This window comes from Colius striatus, chromosome 2 (genome assembly GCF_028858725.1).
Source record: "Colius striatus isolate bColStr4 chromosome 2, bColStr4.1.hap1, whole genome shotgun sequence".
NCBI lineage: Eukaryota > Metazoa > Chordata > Aves > Coliiformes > Coliidae > Colius > Colius striatus.
In genome coordinates, this window is record NC_084760.1 from 84,172,132 (window position 1) to 84,194,076 (window position 21,945).

The 21,945-nt window shown below is 36.4% G+C and overlaps 1 protein-coding gene across 4 annotated transcripts in view; it reads right to left on the minus strand.

Moving 5' to 3' along the window:
* Positions 1 to 4,216: 4,216 nt before the first annotated feature.
* PLEKHH2 (pleckstrin homology, MyTH4 and FERM domain containing H2) overlaps positions 4,217 to 21,945 on the minus strand; it is a 54,957-nt gene continuing 37,228 nt past the window's right edge. For all 4 annotated transcript variants that reach the window (XM_061990029.1, XM_061990028.1, XM_061990030.1 and 1 more), the window contains 13 exons: positions 21,331 to 21,439; positions 21,115 to 21,227; positions 18,118 to 18,297; positions 16,195 to 16,292; positions 15,554 to 15,731; positions 13,697 to 13,852; positions 12,246 to 12,343; positions 11,721 to 11,862; positions 10,863 to 11,008; positions 9,172 to 9,301; positions 8,391 to 8,477; positions 6,530 to 6,667; positions 4,217 to 5,455 (listed from right to left, as the gene is read on the minus strand). In XM_061990029.1, the coding sequence (XP_061846013.1) occupies positions 5,273 to 5,455; positions 6,530 to 6,667; positions 8,391 to 8,477; positions 9,172 to 9,301; positions 10,863 to 11,008; positions 11,721 to 11,862; positions 12,246 to 12,343; positions 13,697 to 13,852; positions 15,554 to 15,731; positions 16,195 to 16,292; positions 18,118 to 18,297; positions 21,115 to 21,227; positions 21,331 to 21,439 (1,758 nt within the window). In that variant the 3' untranslated portion in view covers positions 4,217 to 5,272. The remainder of the gene's footprint in view (positions 5,456 to 6,529; positions 6,668 to 8,390; positions 8,478 to 9,171; positions 9,302 to 10,862; positions 11,009 to 11,720; positions 11,863 to 12,245; positions 12,344 to 13,696; positions 13,853 to 15,553; positions 15,732 to 16,194; positions 16,293 to 18,117; positions 18,298 to 21,114; positions 21,228 to 21,330; positions 21,440 to 21,945) is intronic.

The following is a 21,945-nucleotide window of genomic DNA, read 5'->3' on the forward strand; positions in this document are numbered from 1 at the left end:
AGGTTATTTTTTCAAATACATCAGCAGCAAAAGAAAGACTGAGAAGGGGAACCTGCTGATGAAAAAGGAGGGTGTCCTGATGATGGAGGATGCAAAGAAGGTGGAGCCTTCCTTGCCCTGGTCTTCACAGCCCAGGCCAGCCCTTGGGAATCCCAGTCCCTGGAGGATAGCTTAGAGAAGACTTTCCCTTGGTGGACAAGGATGAGGTAAGAGACCTGCTGGACAAGCTTAACAACCATAAATCTATAGCACCTGATGGGATGCACCCACTAGTGCTGAGGGAGCTGGCTGACTTTATTGCTAAACTACTCTTCATCATTTTTGAATGACTGTGGAGGACTGGAGATGTTCCCGAGGACTAAAGAATGGCCAGTGTAACTCCAGTCTTCAAAAAGGGCAAGAGGGAGGACCCAGGAAACTACAGACCAGTCAGCCTCACCTCCATCCCTGGAAAGGTGATGCAACAACTTATCCTGGATGTCATCTCTAAAAATACGAAGGAAAAGATGATTGGTTATTGAGGACTCAACACTAAGGGGAAATCCTGCTTCACCAACCTGATAGCCTTCTATCAGAGTGCCTCTATGAGGGGACAGAGTGTACCCTCTGCAAGTTCGTTGATGACACCAACCTGGGAGGACTGGCTGATTCACCAGAAGACTGTGCTGCCATTCAGAGGGATCCCGACTGGCTGGAGAGTTGGGCAAAGAGGAACCTCATGAGGTTTTTAATGGCTCCTTTCTCACCAAAGAAGGCTTATTTAGCCTTCTACAGGCCCTAAGCTTGTTAAATGAGAGGTTTTTCTAGGTTTAACTTGCATAAACCTTCACTTTGAGTTCCAGAAGCCTTCATATGGTTATTTATGCCTTATTTTATTTGATCTTCTATAATCATTTTTTAATCCCCTATGGGAACCATGGTCTTTGCTAATTAAAATCCAGAAAGAAACTTCATTGCTTACACCTGTACTGTGGTAGGTCATGCTGATGCCTTTCAAAGTGCATTTCTTCCATCCATTTCATTTCAATAGAATGTTTCTGATTCTTGGTATATGAAGACAGTGCTGATCTACAATCAGGTGGTAAAAAAGAGGTGATAAAAAACCCTAGACAAAGCTGCTCTTGCTCTGCCAAAGATAGCAAAACTGAGGTAGGAATTACTCCTGGCATTTGTTACTGCAACAGCAAGAGTCTAAGACTAAAAAGCAAAGTATTTTTACAGTGATTTACTCACTGGCAGACGTGTGACAAATCTGGAAAATGCTGCAATACAAATCTGAGCTGGCAAGCACACTGTAAGGATGTACAATTCATTAATTTGTACTGGATTTTATTAAATCCAGTCTGGAATGAAATTGGAGTTTTCAATATTTTAAGTTTCACCTTACCCAGTTTCATTTCCTATTGCGTTAAGAAACTGAGAACCCGCTACTCTTTTTCTTTGTACTTCGTTATTACTGAGTTACTAATCACCTTAGTTAAAATTAACTCTAATGCACTGCACTAAGCTATACAGCCTATTAAAGCTCTACCTAGAGCTTTAAGTTGTGCATTCCTTTATGCAAGGATGATTTTTTTCCTTCAGGGAAAAAAAACCCCAACCTATAAAAACTCTGTTAATCTGACAAGAAACATCAACACCAAATACCTGCCAGCCTTCTTTTATATGGAAATATGTGACTGTATTTTAAATTTAAATATAAATCAAATTCAAATCTAAACTAGCAGAAAACACTAATTTTGTGAATTGTATTAAAAGCTCAAAGCTTTATCGTTTGCCTGCTGCACTGCAGGAGTAAATAGGTCTTGTTTTAGAAATGAGCAGTTTTCTTCCTAATACTACTGAAAAAAAACCTGACAAGGCCAAATCAGCTTCAAGTAATATATTAATTTACATTCCATTCAAGTATCATTTTCAAATCAATATGACTGTTTTATACAAAGAGTTACCAGTGATCTTTCAGCCACTATCAAAGCTCATATTCACTGACCATTTGTAGTGATACTGACTGCTAACTCTGAGCAAGCACAAAAGATGTTCTGAAGCTCACGATGGAAAGTGAAGCCTCCATGTGTGTTGCCAACACGTTAATCTCCTGACAATGTTTTTACAACCTAGGTTCTGCAAGCATTGATCCTGGTGAGATCTTCAGCATCAGTCTGAGAGGTCGCTGACAGCTTCCATTGTATCATTACTGTGGAAGATTAGGAGGTGAGTCGTGGATTAGGTAGCATGGTATGAATTGTTTTAGTGGATGACTGAAGGTTAAGACTGAGAGGTGGGTGTCACTTACGAATCTTGGGCTGGTGGAGAAGGCAGAACAGATTATCTGCCTGGATTGTGAAATTTTCAACTTTGCTGCCTCACATTGGGTGGTATCCTCCCAAGTACCTTTAGAGCTAGGTTAACATGGAGCAAATCTCTCCCTTGAAACTTGCACAGCTGTGTTTGGAAGTGTGTTTGTGTGTAAGAGACGTTACTTGCCAACTCTGTTAACTTGAGGGTAGTGTGTGCTTGAAGAGGTTACCATCACTACAGAAACCTCACTCTTGCTAATGAAAATCCTGAAAGAAACTTGTTTAATGTAGTGTTGTCACAGTAACTGTGATTCTGAGTGCATTTATTTAATAAAAATGAACACAGCATTTCTGGTAATGTGACTATATGGGATTAATGGTGACCTATAATAAGCAGTTACTAAGTCTGGAAAGTGCTGCTAAAAAAAGAGAAACTAATGCATGGATTTCTTCTAGCACTGTGATGTAGGGGTATATTGCAGCAGCAAGAACTTAATGCTAAAAAGCAAAGCAGTGTCTAGAGTTATCTACCAAAAAGGAGGGAGAAAGGTCATTCTTTACTTCAGAGAATGTATACTGCTTTATACAACAGCTATTTATAAGGCTGTGTTAATGAAAACTGTTTCAAAGACTTGAAATCTTCACATCAGTTGTTTGTATTGTGTCATGTCTGCAAATTTAACAAAGGTTTTAAAAACTACATGAGCAAGGTCATTAGCAAAATGCTCCACTTTTTGTCTTCTCATAGAACACAGTCTGCCACATTAAACTGGAGGATAATTAGGAAAGAATTACTAGTTGGAATATTCTAGGTTGACAGTTACTATAACTGCATGATGATATGAAAACTTTTGTATTTGTAAATTGAAGTTTCTAATCATCATATTTGAGAAGCTTTAGACTATGACCTGAGTATAACTGATGCAGTAGCATGTTTGAGTTTGCAAACACTGCCCTGCTCAAATCTCTGAAAGTTAGCTATTCTGTTGACTGGAAAACAATGTTAATTCCAAATTCGATGACAGTACCTGTATCACTTCACAGGGGATGGTGCCCCTAAAGATGCTGCTTCCAATATGCTTCCCTTGGTCATGGCAGGAGATCAGCTGCCCATTAGGAGGTAAACCTCCTGCTGCTGGTCCTGTTTCCTTAAAAGAGAAGGAACTAGTGCCACAATAACCACCAAAGGCTGAAAGTTACTAGGAAGCTCTTTTTGCATTGCAAATGTGAAAGCATCCAGACCTAGTGTACTCATACTTTGCTTGTAATTTTCAAGACAAAGCATAAGCCCATAGTACCACTCATAAAGTGGTGCTTGAGCCCTGCAGACTTAAGTAGCTGTGGCAAAACATATTTCTAAAACCAGCTTGAGAGTTTGCCTTTCTGCTCCTTAAAAGCATGTTCTTTCCACAGCCTCTATCTTCCTTGCAATCTATTTTAATTCTTCAAAAGGCTACTACCTGTCTTCCACAGAAGGTGAACAGCTAAAAACTCATTTTCTCTCAATATGAGTATGTACATATCAGAAATGTTTAAATGTCAGAGAGATTTTCAGCCTTTAAATACTGAAATTCATCGTTGTGAAATTACTCCAGTTTTAAACAATTAAAAGCACAAAAATTATGAGAGCTAGAAGTAAGGCATTAACAATCCACGATCATTACTATGAGCAGAAGGGAAAACTGAGAAACATATATAAATCAGTGATTGATGTTTGACTACCTTCTCTATGGTGGGACCTAAATTACATATTAGAGTATGCTTCTGACCCATTTCAGAGCCTGCAGAAGTGGTTTATTTGCATGGAAACAAAAATATGAGGATTGGAAGAAAAAATGGGTGTAATTTCTGTATATTTGATCCCACATAGCACTGAGGCTTGCAGCTATAAAAGGCAACAGAAAAGTGCTCCTAGGTCCAATAGTGCAGATGCAGTATTATGTTTCAGTGTGCAAGAACACTGTATTAGTATTATAATATGACATGTATAGATACAAATGCAAAACAAGAGGTACAGCTTTCACAAAATATTATTCTGAATCAATGTATACACATTATACACATTACACATGGATTTCTTATGTCACATATGTCCCAAGTTTACTCACAACAGTTCAAACAATGGCATTCTGTGCTATTCTTGTGTTTTGAATTGTGAGTCTTTCTTGCATCGGCTTATTATTGTTATTATTCTTACTGTTGATTAAAGAAGAAATTAGGCACAATTTCTTTTTTAACAAAATTATACTTAATACAGTCCCTGTCCAATTTAGATTTTTCCAAAATGCTGAGGCAGAGAAGAACTGTATAGAAATTTACCAGAGCAAAGCTGAAGATTTGCCAGGTAACAGAGCTGTAAAACAAGGGCTAGAGTGTATCACGAGAATACTCTTTAAATTTATAATAGTTACATGATGTGCTTATTGTTCTTTTTAAAGGAGAAACAATTACACAAAACAAACCTTTCTTTTTAGTCCCATGGTGACTGTAATGCAAATAAGGACAGGTGAATTGGAAAATATTTTGTATTTGATTGGGTTTTTTAAGCAAAAAATTCCATTTCAAAATGAAAGCTATAAAACTTGTATAATTTTGAAAAACAGAGATGAGGAGTTGAAGGCAGTTAGGTCCCTGAGTAAATATCTGGAAAACTACTAAAATATATACAGTTGTTCTCAAGGCCACCTTTCCCCATCACTATCAATGGACCTATTTACTTCTGAGCAGTAGGCGCAAGCCACCACGGGTGAAGTGTAATCCTTAAATTGGCTCATCATCATTCCAGATCAGGCCAGGGCTTTAATTAAGGGGCTCTTCTTCTTCTATACCATTGACAGGAATATAAACAAACTTGCCCGCCACTCTTGTTTACGGACCTGCTTATGCTCTGCCTCTTGTACATCAAAAAGTTTTCAGTTGGTTTTCTATTGCAGAAGCCCCGCAACAAAGATGCATTGTCATGGGACATAATCCTTTCATAGCAAAGTGGGACACTTAGTTGGTCTGTTGTTTGCAAGAAGTGGCTGACTCCCCATTTCCTTGAACTTCTGCCCACTTTGAGGTGTCAGTAATGCTGGAGCAGAGAGGTGATGAGCAGCTCCTTTCAGCTGATGAAAGTTGTTAATATAGCTGGCAATCAGTAGAGTGATCTCAAGAATCTATAACAGGAACATAAAAAAGTCTTTGAAAAATACAGTGATGTGTTTTGACTGCTGAAAAAATAGCTAACTTTTTAGCAAGTGACAATCACCATCAACTGGAAAAGTACTTGTTCTTTATCAAACAAATTAATGATGGGGAGAGAGGAGAGCTTTTTTCTATTGCTCATCGCAAATAATGTAATGTTATTCCCATCAGTACATTCCCATCAGATACTTTGTCTTCCACAGTCTTACGTGATTCAAACAGATGGCTGGCTTCCTTCAATTTGAGAAAGATTCTGAAGTCCAAAAGATGACACTCTTAGAAAAAAAGCTTTCATGATGTGTTCCCTCACTTTTGCTAGAAAGTGCTTGGAGCACGAAAGGTGTGGAGTAAGTATAGGGAATAAAGACTTCTGGGATCTTTTTACCATATTTTCTCTTTGCAATCCAAGCAAACTTGCCTGTAAGGGCAAAATCTGAGGGAAACTCGAACAGATGTATTTTTTATGCTTATTTGTATGAAGAGTGGTGTTTTGATCAAAGTTTATATGGAGAACTTTGTATTCTGTTTCATAAATTGTTCTGACTAGTAGCAAAAGACTTTGACATTTTTTCCTTTTAAAAGAATGTATTCATCTTGCCAGTGAAGGAGAGAATCTAGTTTTAAAAAGCATGAACAGTTTCTTTAGCAAAAGTTAAAATATCCTAGGAATTTTAAGCAGCGACTGATCTTTCAGATCTTGTCTTCCGTCTATTTCCACTGTAGAACACAACTGTACCTTCTTAAAAATTATTGCTGATCCAGCAAACTGACTAGTTTTTAGGTACTGCATATAATTTCTGTTCTTGATAACCTTCTTTGTCCTGTGAAAAATCTGGGATGTTATAGACAAGCATATGAAAAAGCTATTGTCACCATCCACTCTTCTGTAACTAATAGTTTCACTCTCTAAAACCATCTGGCAAAAGTCAATAACCTGAGAATGCCAGGAATAAGGTGTTTTATCTTTCACATCTGTTAAGAATTACCCACTAGAAAAAGCAGGAAAGTAGAAGATGGCAGGAAACTGTTTCAGATAGTATACCAACCTTTGGTTTTGTCATGGCAAAAAGATGTTTTTCAGTTGATTTGTCCTTTGTCTGAGTATTGTTAACAACCAACATAAAATCATCTTGATAGCCTCCGAAAGTCATCAGACTCTTATATGTGTATGTAACTGTTAATCGCTTAAAAAAGAAACCCAAAAAACAAACCACAAAGCTGTAAGCAGGACAATGCAGGGAAAATTATGACAAATGCTTCTTTTAAAAAATTCTAAAAAATGTGTAGTATAAATATATAGGAAATATAAATACATAAGAAATATAAATAATAGACTAGTATTTTTAGCTTCTTTTGAATCTTGAAATTAACTGTGAATTTTGGGATAGCTTCATTCAGACCCTTGCTATGAGGAACTTCTATCGCAGATGGTAACTCATGTTAAGTTTGGCCTCTGTTTCTATTCCAAATTAATTAGATCAAAGATACCAGAAGCAGATTTTAACTCAAGTGTGTAATTCAATTTAAACAAGCCTTGACTGACTTTGAGAGAAGTTAATCTTAGGAATTCTATTTGAAATCGAAGCAGTGTGTAAAAAAAATTAAATGGCAGAGTCTGAGACATAAAAAGGAATTTAACTGTGGGACTTCTTTTTGTGCAGTGATGTAGTTTGCATACACACAAATGAAATGAAATTTTGTTCTCTTATTTACACATCTGATCAAACCTAAATGCTCTTGAAGGCTCTTCTGCCTTTCATGCTTCAGCTCTTATTGTTCAATGTTCAACACTGCACTTCTGGCCTTTTAGTCTATGATTAGCGTTTAATTTACCATTACAACTCTATTAATTTGCTGCACGTGCTAACATTTAAAATTCATTGTAAGACAGTATTTGTACAATAACTGACTTCAGTTACTAAACTTCTTTTTTGCCCTTATTTTGAAATAAGTGTTTTCTTTACCCCTTTCAATGTCTCTTCTGATACCCCTGCTCCTTCCTAGAGAAAATTAAGAATATTCCTTGGAAACTAAACATTTATTGAATGGCAACTAAGGGCTGCTGATACTGTAAACTTGCGGTGCTCTGCAGAAACGCCATAGCTGGCTCTGTCAGTAAGTAATGTTTATAGAGCTTTCTGCAGTCTGATGCAAGCTAATTTTACTTGTTCTCTGACAGAGCTGCTGTCTGCTCTCCTCATGTTCTTTGTTTTATTATTTAACTGCAAAAAAAGGTAATGAAAAGGCCCATATCAGTACAATTATAAAGTTGAGATTTTAATTTTCTGATATTCAGTATTAGCACTTGCTAATAGTTCAGTGCCGTTCTGTTTCTTTGCAGGATATAAATTAAAGCAGAGATCTTCTCAGGCTCTGCATTTTCACACAGATTACCATGAGTCGTTTCCTGTGAAAACTTTTATTGCAAATCAAAGAAAAATCAGAGCCTAAAATGACATAATTAAATAACATTGGGTTATATTACCTACTATTAAACAAAAATAATACAATGAAAATAACAGTCTTTTAAAGTAACTACTCTTTGTATGTATTATGAATAATAATGAAAAATGAAGTCTCCAGGGAAAGAAAATTAATGTTATTGTAAGAAATGTAACTAAAATCTCCTGACATCCGAATGATTAAAACATTAACATTTCATTAAAAGATATAAAAACGGTATCTGATAAACAAAAATAAATTCTGTGCAAAGAATTCATTATTTATTTCTAATACTACTGCTGCTGTAATGATGATAACATTAAAGAGTTTTGAAAGGAATGAATTTTTGCTTTAAGAGAAAGACTAGATAACTTAGCATGGAAGGCTAATGCCATCTTTTATGTAGTGTGGTGGTGAATCCCTCTGTATACTCAGTATTAAAATGAAAAAAGAAACTTCACTTACCATAGAGCTGTAATCCAGGATGCTTATGCCATCTTCATGTACAGCAAACCATATGAAGGACTTCTCAACTGAGGATGCTGCTAGAGGCTACCAAGATAAATCTTTTTTAATTACTACTTCAAAATGAGGCACTATGCAAATAATTATAAACCTTCAGCTATTCTAGAGCTCTCTCCAGCTACAGATCTTATTGAGATTTACACAGGGAGGGAACTGAAGTAGCTTCCCAGAGCCATGTAGGCAGTCAGTGGCAGAACTATGAACTCAACCTAGTACTCTAGAAGCCTTCCCAGGTGCTCAGACCAATTAAATTTATATTCTCCTTAATAAAATTAAAAAAAAAAGTCAGGTGTTTTAAAGGTTTCACTTGCACATATGTCTACATATGCAAAGAACAGGTTGCTGATAAACAATTATATATATATATATACACACTGGGATTACCTAATAATACATAAGGAAGTGACAGTTCTGTTTAACATAGCTGTTATTTGAATCAAGATAATGAATATACTAGTGGTTTACGAGAAACAGAGGCTAGCACAGAACATAACATACAGCAAGCAATAAGTGTATTTGAAAGTTACTGTTACAGTATACTTTGTACTATAGCCATGAGATTTCACCAGTACATGGCTTGAACAAGTTAGTAATTCGACAAGAGATTCCATCAGCACATGTGTAAAACACTCATTTTCAACAAAAAGGTATTATTATTTGTAAACTATATTTATATGAAAAAAAAGAAATCCCACCGCTCAAACTCAGTAAAGTTTCTTACTTTTGCTGCAAACAATTTAGCACCAAAGAAAGACCATTTTCTGGCTACAGTGAGATAAATGCGCACACAGTCTGCAGCACTGTGCCCCCGAAGAGCCATCCATCTTGTAGACAATCGCTGACAAAGCTGTCTGTTGAAATGAAATATGTAATTTAGTTATTGAAAGGAATTTAAATGCTTAACTGTAGTGAGTTTAATGAGCAAAAAAGAATCCATTTGTTAAAATGATAATTTGAGTTAATACAACAACTGTCACTTACACAGTATTAAATAAATCGAAAACGTCATTTAATATTTTTATGCACATGAAAATTATGAAGTATCTTCTAGTTTCTGCAACATTATGATTAAATATTGATGTAGCAGTTGCAGCATAAAGGGAAAAAGTCTAGGACAACTTTTAGTGTGTCTCTACGGATAATCAATCTACCTTTATCAGTACTTAACAGCTATGCTAGTTGTCATTCCAAAAATCCATCCAGCTTAGCATGTATGTGTACCTGTGGCTAGTAAATGATGTGGAAGATACAGCTTAACACTACTCATTTTTTAGTGTATCTGGGTGCTGCTACAAAAAAGGGTACTTCCGATGCATGATGTATTCACACTGTCTCTTTTCTTTTGTGGCCCCACAGTGAGCTGCTTCAATAAAGTGACTGTATGGAAAACTAATCCTCAAAAAACCCTCAACTCAGAATACATTTCTAATACATTGACCTACAGCAATGACTCACCCAGCAGTCACAAGATTATTACATGCAGCCCAAGAAAAGAGAGGGAGAATATGTAGTAAATGGAGATCTTTCACTTGCAGCTTACTCTTAGTGGAAGTTTATGAAGTCAAACTGTACCCTTAGCAAAAGAATACAAGCAACACGGTAGGTATAGAGTGTTCTTTTCCTGCTACTGACTTCCAGCTCCAGCAGTTGGTAGTTCAGAGACTACTTGATGAGTTCAACAGATGTTTGCCTTTTCTTCCATGAGTTAGCCTGACCCAGGACCTCTTAACACTTTGGTCTTTGAAATTAATTGCATAACTTTTTATTTGTTGTGTGTATACTTTTGAATGTCCTTATTATTTACTGAGTTGTAATAATGTTACGTTGTGCATATGATAATAGCTTTAAACTTTCTCTGCCCTGTAGTGAAGAATGAGGAAAACATTTCTATGTTGTTTATTGGACTTCAACGGATAACTTATTACACTCTTCTGCTCTTTATGTGTTCATTGAAATGAATTGCAAATTATTCATTTTAAAGGAAGTGATACCTTCCTAGCAAGTCCTCTAAGTTAACATATTACCAATTTGACTGGCTGCCAGAGATTGCACATTTGAATAGCAAACACTCAGATCAGACCCCATGTCCTTTAATTTCAGTAGTTCTTTAGTCCATGCACAGAATTAATTTAAATTTGCTGAATAAGAAAAACAGAATTTCAAAATCACTAGGTTTTGTAACACTGTGTAGTAACTTGCAGAGCTTTTCCTGGAATGTGTGCTTAATGATAGTCCTTGTTTATATTAGAAATAGACAGAGGAAAAGGGTTCCTCAATTTAGTAAGAAAACGAGTTTTAAATACAGATTTAGCTAAATATGGCATAACAGTAAGTTGTACCTAAGGACAATCTAAAACTGCCTCGTTTCACTCTTAGGTTTTTAGAGAATATGAACTACAAAATACATCTCACCTCAATTGTTCTTCTGAACAACCATGCCTGTATCTCTTAGGGTAGAATCTCTCCAAAACTTGTTTTAGTGTTTGATTGGACTTGGACTGGGAAGTGACTTGCCCTGCTGGAGTTGAGAAAGGCCGTTCAAAATCTCCAATCTCTACCTAAGATGAAGACCATAAAGAAGAAATTTTTTTATCATTCCAGAGGAATTTTCTAGCGGGGTATTATGAGATATCCTTTCCTCCTTGTTACCAAGTACAAAATGAAAACCAGTTTGTCAATTAATGTGTGTTTTTCACTGATATAAAAGTAATACAAATTACTTTATTTTTTTGTATTATATATTTACCATGGTAAAAACAGAAATGTAAAGTGCAAATTGTACAAGTATAATAGTTCTGCTCTGAGATTGCTAGATCTCCAGCTGACACAAACCAGATGAGATTTATTAAGTAACACCATCAAATAACTTCCTCAATAACCTTCCCTCAAGCCTTTAATTTTTCTAAAAGAAAACAGATCTTATCAAGACCATGTCCAGTAAAGGAGTCTTAAGCTTTCACTAAACAGCTGTCACTCTGGTGTATTAATTAGCAGAAATCATGTAAGGACTACTGAATGAAAAAATGGTGCATAACTACATTATAATTAATCAAAGAGGGCTTGATTGTGTAGGAGGTAAAGAATGTTTTCTCCACACTGCTGCCAACAGCAGCATACTCTGTAAAGCATTTTGTCTGAAGTACAGAGTTAGTCTTATGCTATCATGTGTAAAAGGTGGAGGTCACACAACTCTCAAGTAGTCGTGGACCAGTTTAATCAATTTTTTCATCTGTACAACTGCTATGTGAGTCATTAATGCATAAGGATTACCTGAGCTAAAAGAGCTGTCAATTCCATCGCTAGTTCTTTGTTTACGGGAAAAAGTCCATTGACTATTTGATCATTTGTCTGATATACTAGCAGTAGCTTCTCTCTGTCTGTCTCCCCATGGACTTGAACTGAAAAATAAAGCCTACAGAAAAGACAGAAAGTTATTAAATCAAGAAGACAGGGAAATGAATTAGCCCCGAGGATTAGCAGTATATGCTCTGAATGTGACATGTTTACGTCAGCATCAAAACACATTAGCAGAGCAACATTTCTACTTGAACCATATTTAATTCCAGTCTTGTGTCACCCTTTTTTTTTCCTTTTTTTTTTTTTTTGGCAGCCTTGCTCATCACCTCTTAAGAACTAGAAAAAAAATAACCGCATTTAAAAAAAAAAGTTAATTCTCCAGTTACACCCATTTTACTATTTTTCTTGCAAGCTTTGAGTCAGCTAATATTTTTCACACGAATAAACTGCAGAAATTAAATCTTGGGACAAGGCTGAACAAACTACTTGCTAACAAACCTATTTTTGTAAGTAAGGCGGACAGTCCTTGTGCCTTCACATTTCCCAGGGTGTTGTTCTTTGGAGGCTTGTTCCCATTTTGAAATAATGTCACAGATCTGGAAGGAAAGCAAGAAAAGACTGACTTTGCTATGCATTCCTCTTTGAAATCAACTTTGAATAGAAATTGCCCACTTATTATAGTATCTTTTACCTACTACAGATCAGAAACATGCATAGCCTGACTTTTTAAACTTTCTGAAAGATATGTTTACTTGCATTTCTTAGTTGAGGCATTTAATTATTAACATTTTTTTGTTTATCCTGCAACACACATACACGCTACTTTTGGAAATGAGCCATAACATGCTTACATGGGAAGCCCAAGTACTTGATTTAGTAGCAGCCAATCAATGTGTAATTATACAGAGTGAGTTTTCATATAATTAAGCAAATGACTTTGAACTCTGCCTTCTCTTTCTGCTGCATGCTGGAGTTTTTCAAGTCCCTTCTAGTAACTGCTACAAAATTTGTATGAAGTGCAGCAAGGGTAGTGAGTAGGTGGGCAGATGGGGAAGAGGTGGTCCTGGGAGCCCTACTGAGCTTCATGTCACTGTTCCTTCATAAAAGAACCTTCCTAGATGCAGTAACACAAACAGTTTCTGAAGTTTCATTAACTGCATTTTTGATACATTTTGCTTTCCTTCTGGTAATTATTCTGGTAGGAGGATACAGCTGTCATGATGACCCTACTTGTTTGTCAATAAGACCTGGTAGTACCACACCTTATAACTCCAAATGCAGCTGTGAACATAGGCCAAAGAATGCAAAAGAATACTTGGTAGAAGCACAAAAATTTCATTAGTCATTAGTTGCTAAAAGGCATGAAAAAAAGTATAGTATTTTACTAAAGCATAGATCATATTGCATTTTGACACTCTTTACTAGAAAGAATTTAATTCTAGCAACAGAGGGAACTAAAATTCAGAATTCAAAACAAGAAGCGAAACATTGGAAATTTCCTGAATTGAACCCTAATTATTCTGTATGTAGATAAGGAACTCTTTTTTTTTTTTCTTCCCCAGGATGTCCCCCAGTCACAATGACATTTTGGACAACAAATGGTTGTCTTTTGGAGCTGTACCAGAAATGTTAACTGCAATCTCTAAATGCACGTCATACTCCAATTGCTTTTTAGTTTTAAATAACTGTGAATAGTAATAGCTTTTCCTTTTTAACCCAGCTGTAACTTCTCTTAATAATACCAGTTTCCTAGACAAAGCTTTTAAATGTGGTTCACTGGATGAATTTTGGCAATTGGAGAAAGTTGTGTTTTTAAAAAAATCTTTTAGGTAATGAAGAAAAAAATCTAAAGACAAAAATGCTTTCCTTTACATTGTCTGAAGAGAGCTCTGTAAAATGAAGATATTTTCTTGCTTTATATGTGGAGCTCATGAAAGGCTTTTGTTTACCTTGATGTTTCCTTGAAGACAGTGCTCTATATCCTTGCCAGAGGGATCATCAGAAAACAGTGCAAATCCTGACTGAGCTGGTTTCCTCATCCCTGTGTCCTGGTTCAGGGTGTTCAGAAATTCCTCCACTGTGGTAGATGCATCAAACCCAACAACCTAAAAAAGCAGCCAAAATGTATTTTGCTATCAAACTTAGAAACAGCCCTGCCTTAAATCTAAGATTTTGAAAGACAAGAGCTCTACAATAACAGTGGGATTTTAAGACCAATTCCATCTTCTGTGAATAACTTATTGTCACAGAAAATTAAAAATCTCTACAAAAGGTCTGGAAAAGATTCAAGATTTCCACATGGTAAGTCAATTTAGTGGAGTTTTCATCTATTTAAAAAATTACTAAATTCCCAGCAGCTTGTGTTGCATTTTGTTGATGAAATCAAAGTCACTATCAGAATACTTCCAAATGTAAGTTTTTATTTTCTTTGTTTATACTGGCTGCTTAGCACTTACTACATTTGAATCTCTGCTACAGAATTTATATAACAGGAAACAGTCTAGTATCTGAGCTTTTTGTGACAAATACCACTTGAAAATGAATCAATTAATCATTTTTCATCATAGCCAACTTCAGAGGGATATCAGATGGCAGATTTACTTTGGCGGGTCAAAATATTTTATAAATATTATTCTGTCAGTACTACGTGAGTCAGTAACATGTAGGGTCTTCTAAGTTTTATTTTCCCAAGTGTGAATTTTTGTCTGTTACCAGTATTAAAACATTTTACCAAGAGATGGCAAACGGCTTTTATACTAATTGCAGATGTTCACTTTTTTGTGTTGTGAGTGTGTATTCTTTTCTTTGACATGTTGTAGATGTTTTTACTCCTTTGGTTAAAAAAAAAAATCTCAAAGATGGATCTTGGACTTCTGTTTTGGGCTTCTCAGTGGCTGGCATAAAAGAAAAAAAATCTGCTGAGTCTAGCTTCAGAGATGCATACCCGAGCTTTCAATACCACTGTAATTGCTTATTTGCTAATCCCACTGAAGTCATTTATGTACATGTATGTAATTTATTTTCATAGCCCTTGGAAATATACATTTTTGAGTAATAAGTAACTAATAAGCAGTTATTCATACATGTTGCTTTTTCTGTTTTCCTGCGCAAGTAGTAAGGAAGAAGAAAATTAAGAGCAGTAAATAAACCAGACATCTGTGACCTGAAATGAAAAAAATATTTTATATAGCTTAGACTTAGTATAAAAACTTGCTTTCTGTTGAAAAACACCGTGAAATGTTACAAAAAAACCTCTTTTCAGTAGATCTCACAGTTAGAAACACAAACCAGGATGTGAAGCAGTACAGATGAAATCCCACTGAAAGTTCCCTACAGGCTTTGACTGATGAAGCCTCAAGATTGAGTTAAGAATGAAGCTGTGTTTGTTCTGTAACAAATACGGTTATCCTTCATGACTGATAATGGGAGTTACAGCTGTGCTTCCAGGCCTTTACTGAGATATTTAACTTTCAATATGTCTGATGAAAGGATGTGGAATTTAATACCTTTCCCTTTTCTTTGGTCTAATTCATTTATCTGGTAGTCACGTTAAATAAGAAACAGAACTTCAGCATTTCTCACTCTGAAGAGGTTTTAATTATTTTTTTCTTTTGAAGATTTTTCCTCAAACCTTTCCTCTTTATTGATCAAATCACATCAAAAGCACCTTGTATCCGCCATTGCCAGCACTGGCACAGGATTAAACTGGAACTGTGACACAATTCTGTTTCTAATATACTGCTTCATGTATACACTAAGAGCAAGGGACTGGGAGACCTCAGATTTCATGATGAACCTGACATTACCTGATATATGCCATTCATGAAATGAACTGGAATACTGAAGGGCAGTGAATGGTGATAGGGGTTTCTTAGAAGAGTGGAAAGGATTTCCATTCTGGAAGGTCTGGCTTCTCTGTCTCCGTTCTGCTGGGTACGCTCTACACATCGCTGACAATATATTGCATATTTCCCAAATTCAGTCCTGTGTCAAAAAGAGAAATAAGGCTACTCTTGGGGGACTGATTGAAAGGATAGTAAACTGTGAGTAAATCTCTCTAGGGATGCCAGATGAGAGGAGTGCTCAGCTTTCACTCTCTGAGATGCCCAACATATTTTTTTCATGTGAAATTATAAAGAGAATTAGACTACAGAGACCGACAGAATTGTGCCAAAGATGAATGCGGCTCAGAATGTTTAATGTAACTGCCATATTTTGGTTTTTGTGGTTTTGCAACACACAGTTGGAGTTCCACTGCAGAGTATTTTTCAAACAAAGGATAACTTTCCCAAGTGATGCAGAGAAGTAACGTGTCACACTGGAGCACAATTCTACTCAAATTTATTTTTTAAATATATGTAAAAATATCTGAAATACTAAATGAAAGATTGAAAATAAGGTATTTGAAATGCTAGTCAACTAGCTGGTTAATAATATTCAGGCACACCTGGAATCTGCGTTCTTCTTTAAATGAAGTTTAAGAAGCCAAAGGAATGGGTGCTGGGGTAGAAAGAGTCCAACACAGAGAGCCAAGAGCTGCAAGCCCTGGACAAAAGGAAGACATTCATTGTTTTAAACATCTTACAAAGTAAAACTTCCTGCTGTGGCTGCTGCCCAGCAGTGCAGCTTACTGTGCCAAGATAAGTAACAGATAGCTGTAAAGAGGAATAAAAAACCAGAACATGGAGAAAAAAAATGAGTAAATAATCATGTCACATCATCAGAAGGCTAAAATGCTCTCTTTCTATTTACTTGTATACAGCAAGTTTCTTTTGGGGCTGGAAATGGGAAAGCAGGTAAGTTTGCATAAAAATCAGTTAATACACAGGAAAAACATACTTACGTTGCAAGGTCATGCACTAAGAAATGAGGAGAAGCCTGTGCAATTTTAGTTCAGCTCTCCTGTTATATATATATTATGAAGCAACTCATATGACATTTTCCTCCTAGCAGGAAGATAGAAACTATTGAAAAAACAATTATTCAATATTTTGGTATGTTTTCATTGCTCAATATGTACCCACAGGCTTCAGTTAATACAGACTCCTCTCGTACTCTGGATATAGATTTACTAACATTGCAAATACTTTTCTCACAATTGTATCAATGCATTATACTGAAATTTGGAAACTAGGGCTTCTCTATCTTGATTTTTCTGACTTGCCTAGTATTGAAGTTTCACAGCACAGGCATAGATATTCCCTTTCATCCAATACACAAGCTTTGATGGAGGATAGTATTGGCTCTGTTTCAGGAAGACACTACAGTAGAAGCAAGTGTGGGAGACTACAGCATCAATCGAAGACTTAAAATGAGTTTAGTGTGAGGCTGCAAACATTTTATTGAATATGGTAACCCTTAAAAATCATGCTAGTGGATTATGATAGCAACAATGCATCTCTATGAGAGGGAAGGCTTCAATAGTGGTATGAAAAGTACCAAAGAAGGATTAGTTTAAATTCCATCAGCCATATGTAACTTCTGTGTGTGCTAATTGCCACCAGTGTGCTATGCCTGTAATAAAAGCTTTGTGGATGTTTCAGCGATGCACACATACTGGCTATATCCCAGACGTGGACTTTTTCTAGATAATGGGTACATCTGCTGGTCATGTTCTACTTTCTGTGGCAAGAGATAAATGTGTCTGTTACAAAAGCTTTAATATGGTAGTTTCCTTTCTCATTTTCTGATCCATCTCCAGTTCTGTAGGTCGACAATAAGCACTATTGTTCCAGTTCTGTTAAGTCTACACAAACTGTAAGTATTGGTATTCTTTTCAATTTCAGTTAATTTAATTGTTACGTATTTGAATAGCAGCGAATAGCTGGCAGTGGACAAAGTGAAAAATGGAATGTATGTATTTACAGCCTAGCATGCAGAGTGCATGCAGACAAACGGCATGACATACAAGAGGTTACATCCGTCAGAAAACCTGAGTGTATCTGAGACTCCCTAACATGGCATTACAGCTTTTCTTCACACTCATGCTATAAAGACATCTGCCATGTGGCTTTGCCCACCAAGCTTCTTGATTCAGCACCTCTCTTAGGAAAGATGTAGTAACAGAATTAGTTCCCAAACACAATGTCTTACTCAACACTTAACTTGAAAATAGCCCATTATATGTCCAGCTTTTAAAAACAGCACAGCACAGATATACTCTATTACCAGATACATGTACTTTGATGGAAGATAGCATCAGCTTTGTTGCAGGAAGACATGGCAGTAATAAGATGTTAGTTCAGGTTTTTATCTGATTTTAAGTAAGCAAATGCTACAGAGGAGCAGAGTCCTTTTATTATTCTAAACAGTCTGTGCAGTTCCTTCACTGCCATTGAAATAGATACCATAGAAATAAATACTGGGTTACCTGTATTGGTCCTGCCTGGTTTTGTGGATGTCGACGTCTAGTCTGTTTAATAAGCTGACAACAGATCTCATTTTGAAGTTCAGGATGTGTGAGGCAGATCTGCAAAGCACTTTGGGCCAAAGATACATGGTAATCAATGGCAGGAGAGTCAACTGCAGCATTTATAAACAACTGGCAGGTCTAGATATAAAATAATAAGCAAGTGAGTTTACACACAAAAAGCTCCAACAAATCTTTTAGATGTTTTGTGTAGAAAAAGTCTGCTTAACTGAAGTCATAGAATCATAGAATGGTAGGGGTTGGAAGGAACTTTTAGAGATCACCTAGTCCAGCCCCCCCACAGAAGCAGGTCAGCCTAGATGAGGTCGCATAGGAACACGTCCAGGTGGGTCTTGAAGACCTCCAAGGAAGGAGACTCCACACCATCCCCGGGCAGCCTGTGCCAGGGCTCCCTCACCCTCACAGTAAAATAGTTATTCCTTATATTTAAATGGAACTTCTTGTGTTCCAGCTTCATCCCATTACCTCTTGTCCTGTTGCAATAGAAAAAAGGGATGCCTCAACCTCCTGACAGGCACCATTTAGATATTTGTAAATATTAATAAGATCCCACCTCAGTCTCCTCTTTTCTAGACTAAACAGCTCCAGTTCCTGCAGCCTTTCCTTGTATGAAAGATGTTCCAGTACCCTGACCATCTTCTTGTCCCTGCACTGGACTCTCTCCTGAAGTTCTCTGTCCCTCTTGAGCTGAGGAGCCCAGAACTGGACACAGGACTCCAGATGAGGCCTCACCAGGGCAGAGTAGAGGGGCAGAAGAACCTCCCTTGACCTGCTGGCTACACTCTTGATGCATCCCAGGATGCCATTGGCCTTCTTGGCCAAGTCACAATTAGTCAGTTTACCAGCAGAGTAAGGAACCCCTGCTGGCCCTGCAAAAAGGGGTGAAAAGGGGCCACAATGGATTAAAAGCTATACAGAGAGATTGAAGATAAAAACACTTGTTAAAACCCACCATTTTCCCTCTAATGGATGGAGCACTAGTAGGGGTTGCAAGACTTGTGATGGTAGGCAAGTTTAAGGACATGGTGAACATAGCTTATCCCTCTTACAGGACTTTAATTGCAAAGTGTATGGCTCTTAGTGGCAGCCAGTGTAAAATGCTTGTGCAAGTAGTGAGAACAACACAGCAGAATATATACAAACCATAACTCACAGCCATTAGTTTTACATCTTGGCTTTCACTGGTATTTTTACTGTGGGCAGATATAACCTTGCCTATCCCCAGTACTGTCTTAGGAAATCCAGGTATTAAGGATTTGTTATGCTGTATTATAAAAAAGTTTACGTATCACTCATCATATTTCATCTACATAATAGTTGATGAGTTTTCAAGGTAATAATCAAAATACAATAAATAGATGGAAGACAAATCTATTTCTAGTCTATCTGATAATATGTGGATGCACAGGACTAATTTTTATCAGCAGTGCAGTAACTGAAACATGACTTTATCGGTTTCTAAACCAATTCCCTATGTGACTTTTAAACTGGTTTATACAGTTTTAATAAAGGTCATACAAGTCATCTCTTATTTATTTATTTTAGGCAAGTGTCTGATTTTAATTAGGTCTGAAGTATATTTCAGAAGGTGATTTCCAAATAGGTGTAAATTTATTTTTATCAGAAAAGTATATTCATTTTTAAATTTTCATGCTGCAGCATAGCAGAAAATAAGATGAATGTTAGTGCTTCACACATTTCAGAGAAAGAAGGTGAAGGGTTTGCCTATAAGTGGCTATGACTGAATATATGGTGCTTGTCTTGAATTCTTTTCTAGATTTCAACCATTACATCAAAATTTTCCAGACAACTGATGCTTCATAGAATTTGAATTTGCACTTCAGGTTTTGTGGAGAAAGTTCATTTATCCAAGCTCCATGCCTTCCAACTTGCCAATTTATTTCACAATATACAGAAAAAGGAATAGCAAGGTTTGGTCTCTGAAATAGACTTTGTATCCTGAGCAGTAGTTAACATTCAGGAGTAGTTTTACCTGGGTGAGGACAGGAGAGAGGAGAAATTTAATGGCATTGCAGCACACTCCCTGTCACAGATACCAACAACCTATCTGGCCTTTAACTGGGAAAGGTACAAGATCTTTCTGGCATATAAAAATTATCAATAACTAGCTGCAGCACAGCAGTTAATAATCTGTATGTGTCTCTTAACCATAAAGCCTTTTCACCACTACTGAGATACACATATGCCTATTTTTAAAAATGTATGAAAAGCTTAAAAAGTTAATTTAAAAACTGTTGTGAAATACTTTCAAACATTTTACTCTATAATATTTTCTCTAATTATATTCATAGAATACCTAATCAGTCTTTTAAGAATAGCTAATTTATATGAAGAAAATATTTTCTTTTTATTAAAAAAAGCAGTAAAATCTTTGCCTTATATCTCAATTTGAAATAATCCATGATTTGATGAAACTTAAACTTAGGTTTGTTTTCCTTCCAATTTTTAAAATGGCTTCTAGCTGATTTAAAAATATCTACAACCCAACTTTCACCTACCATTTGTTCTTTCTGAAATCTTATTGATGAAACAGTATTTCAGATATAGTTCTCTGAAAACTGAGATACATCCATGCTGTTAGGTTCTCTGGGGCTTATGAACTTCATGATAAAATTATTATCATACATGGTGGCCATGAATTTTTCTACTAACTTGCACTTTATCAGTAATCTCAGTAGAAAGGCCAAAAGTTGAAGCCTAAACTGCTCCCTCACAACTGAAAATTACCTCTTTGGTGGGATAATATGGGGACATTGTGCTACTGTCCATTAGATACCTCTACTAAAGGTAAGAGTAAACATCTCTTTTCTTTTTTCTGATCTGTTGAACATCTCTAGTAAGACAACTAATAGCCATTCTTTAGCTAAGAGTTAAAATAGTCAGTTAGTAAAAGAAGGCTTTTTGCCATGGTTTTACCTTGAATAATTTAATTGCTTCAGTTTGCAAGGCTTCTGATGGCAATGTTGTAAGAGGGGAAGCAATTCCTTCTTTGCTGTGGCAAAGCATAGGATGTCTCCAAATCTGAGAAGCTAAATGGATAAAATATACAGATTTTGTAATTAATTCAGTTCACAAGTACATCCAGCAAATAAGTATTAGAAGATCAGTATGTTGAAACAAACCCAAACTTACTGGTATCGCCTTCTGTATTTAATAATTTGCAAATAAGTTGTTCAAACTCAGATCCAACATTTACACTGGTACTTCCAGCTGCAACTGTCAGATGATAAAGCCATGTGTCCTGAAGTAGAAAAACATAACAGTTCACTCATTCTGTGTAGGAAGGAGCCGCTTCATCGGGATTTTGCTCTTGACTCAAAACACTGCCCTAAGCTCCTGATGAAACGTAAAGAAGTTAACTTTGAGTAGACCTGTGTTTGTGACTCTGATTGAACACCAAAGATTGGACAGGCCTCTCTTCAGAAGCCTTTTATTCTCAGAAATCATGGCTAGTTATCCAGGCAATCTTCCTTTGCCCTTCAGAAAGCTAACATAAGTGCCTTTTTCTGACTGCCAGATCCTGCTAACCTGGGCATAAGGCCAGAAAGTAAAATGAGGTCTATGAGATTACCTGAGAACAATGAAGCAATAAAAATAGGTTTAACTATACCTCTCATTTCTTCTTCACTCCAGTAGGGTAGTCTCCCCTACTATTAGTCTTATCAGTGAAAATGGTTAACTGTATCCCAAAACCTCTCAGAAAGGTCTGCTACAGGTCCAGCTGCATCTTAGTGTAATATGAGCAAA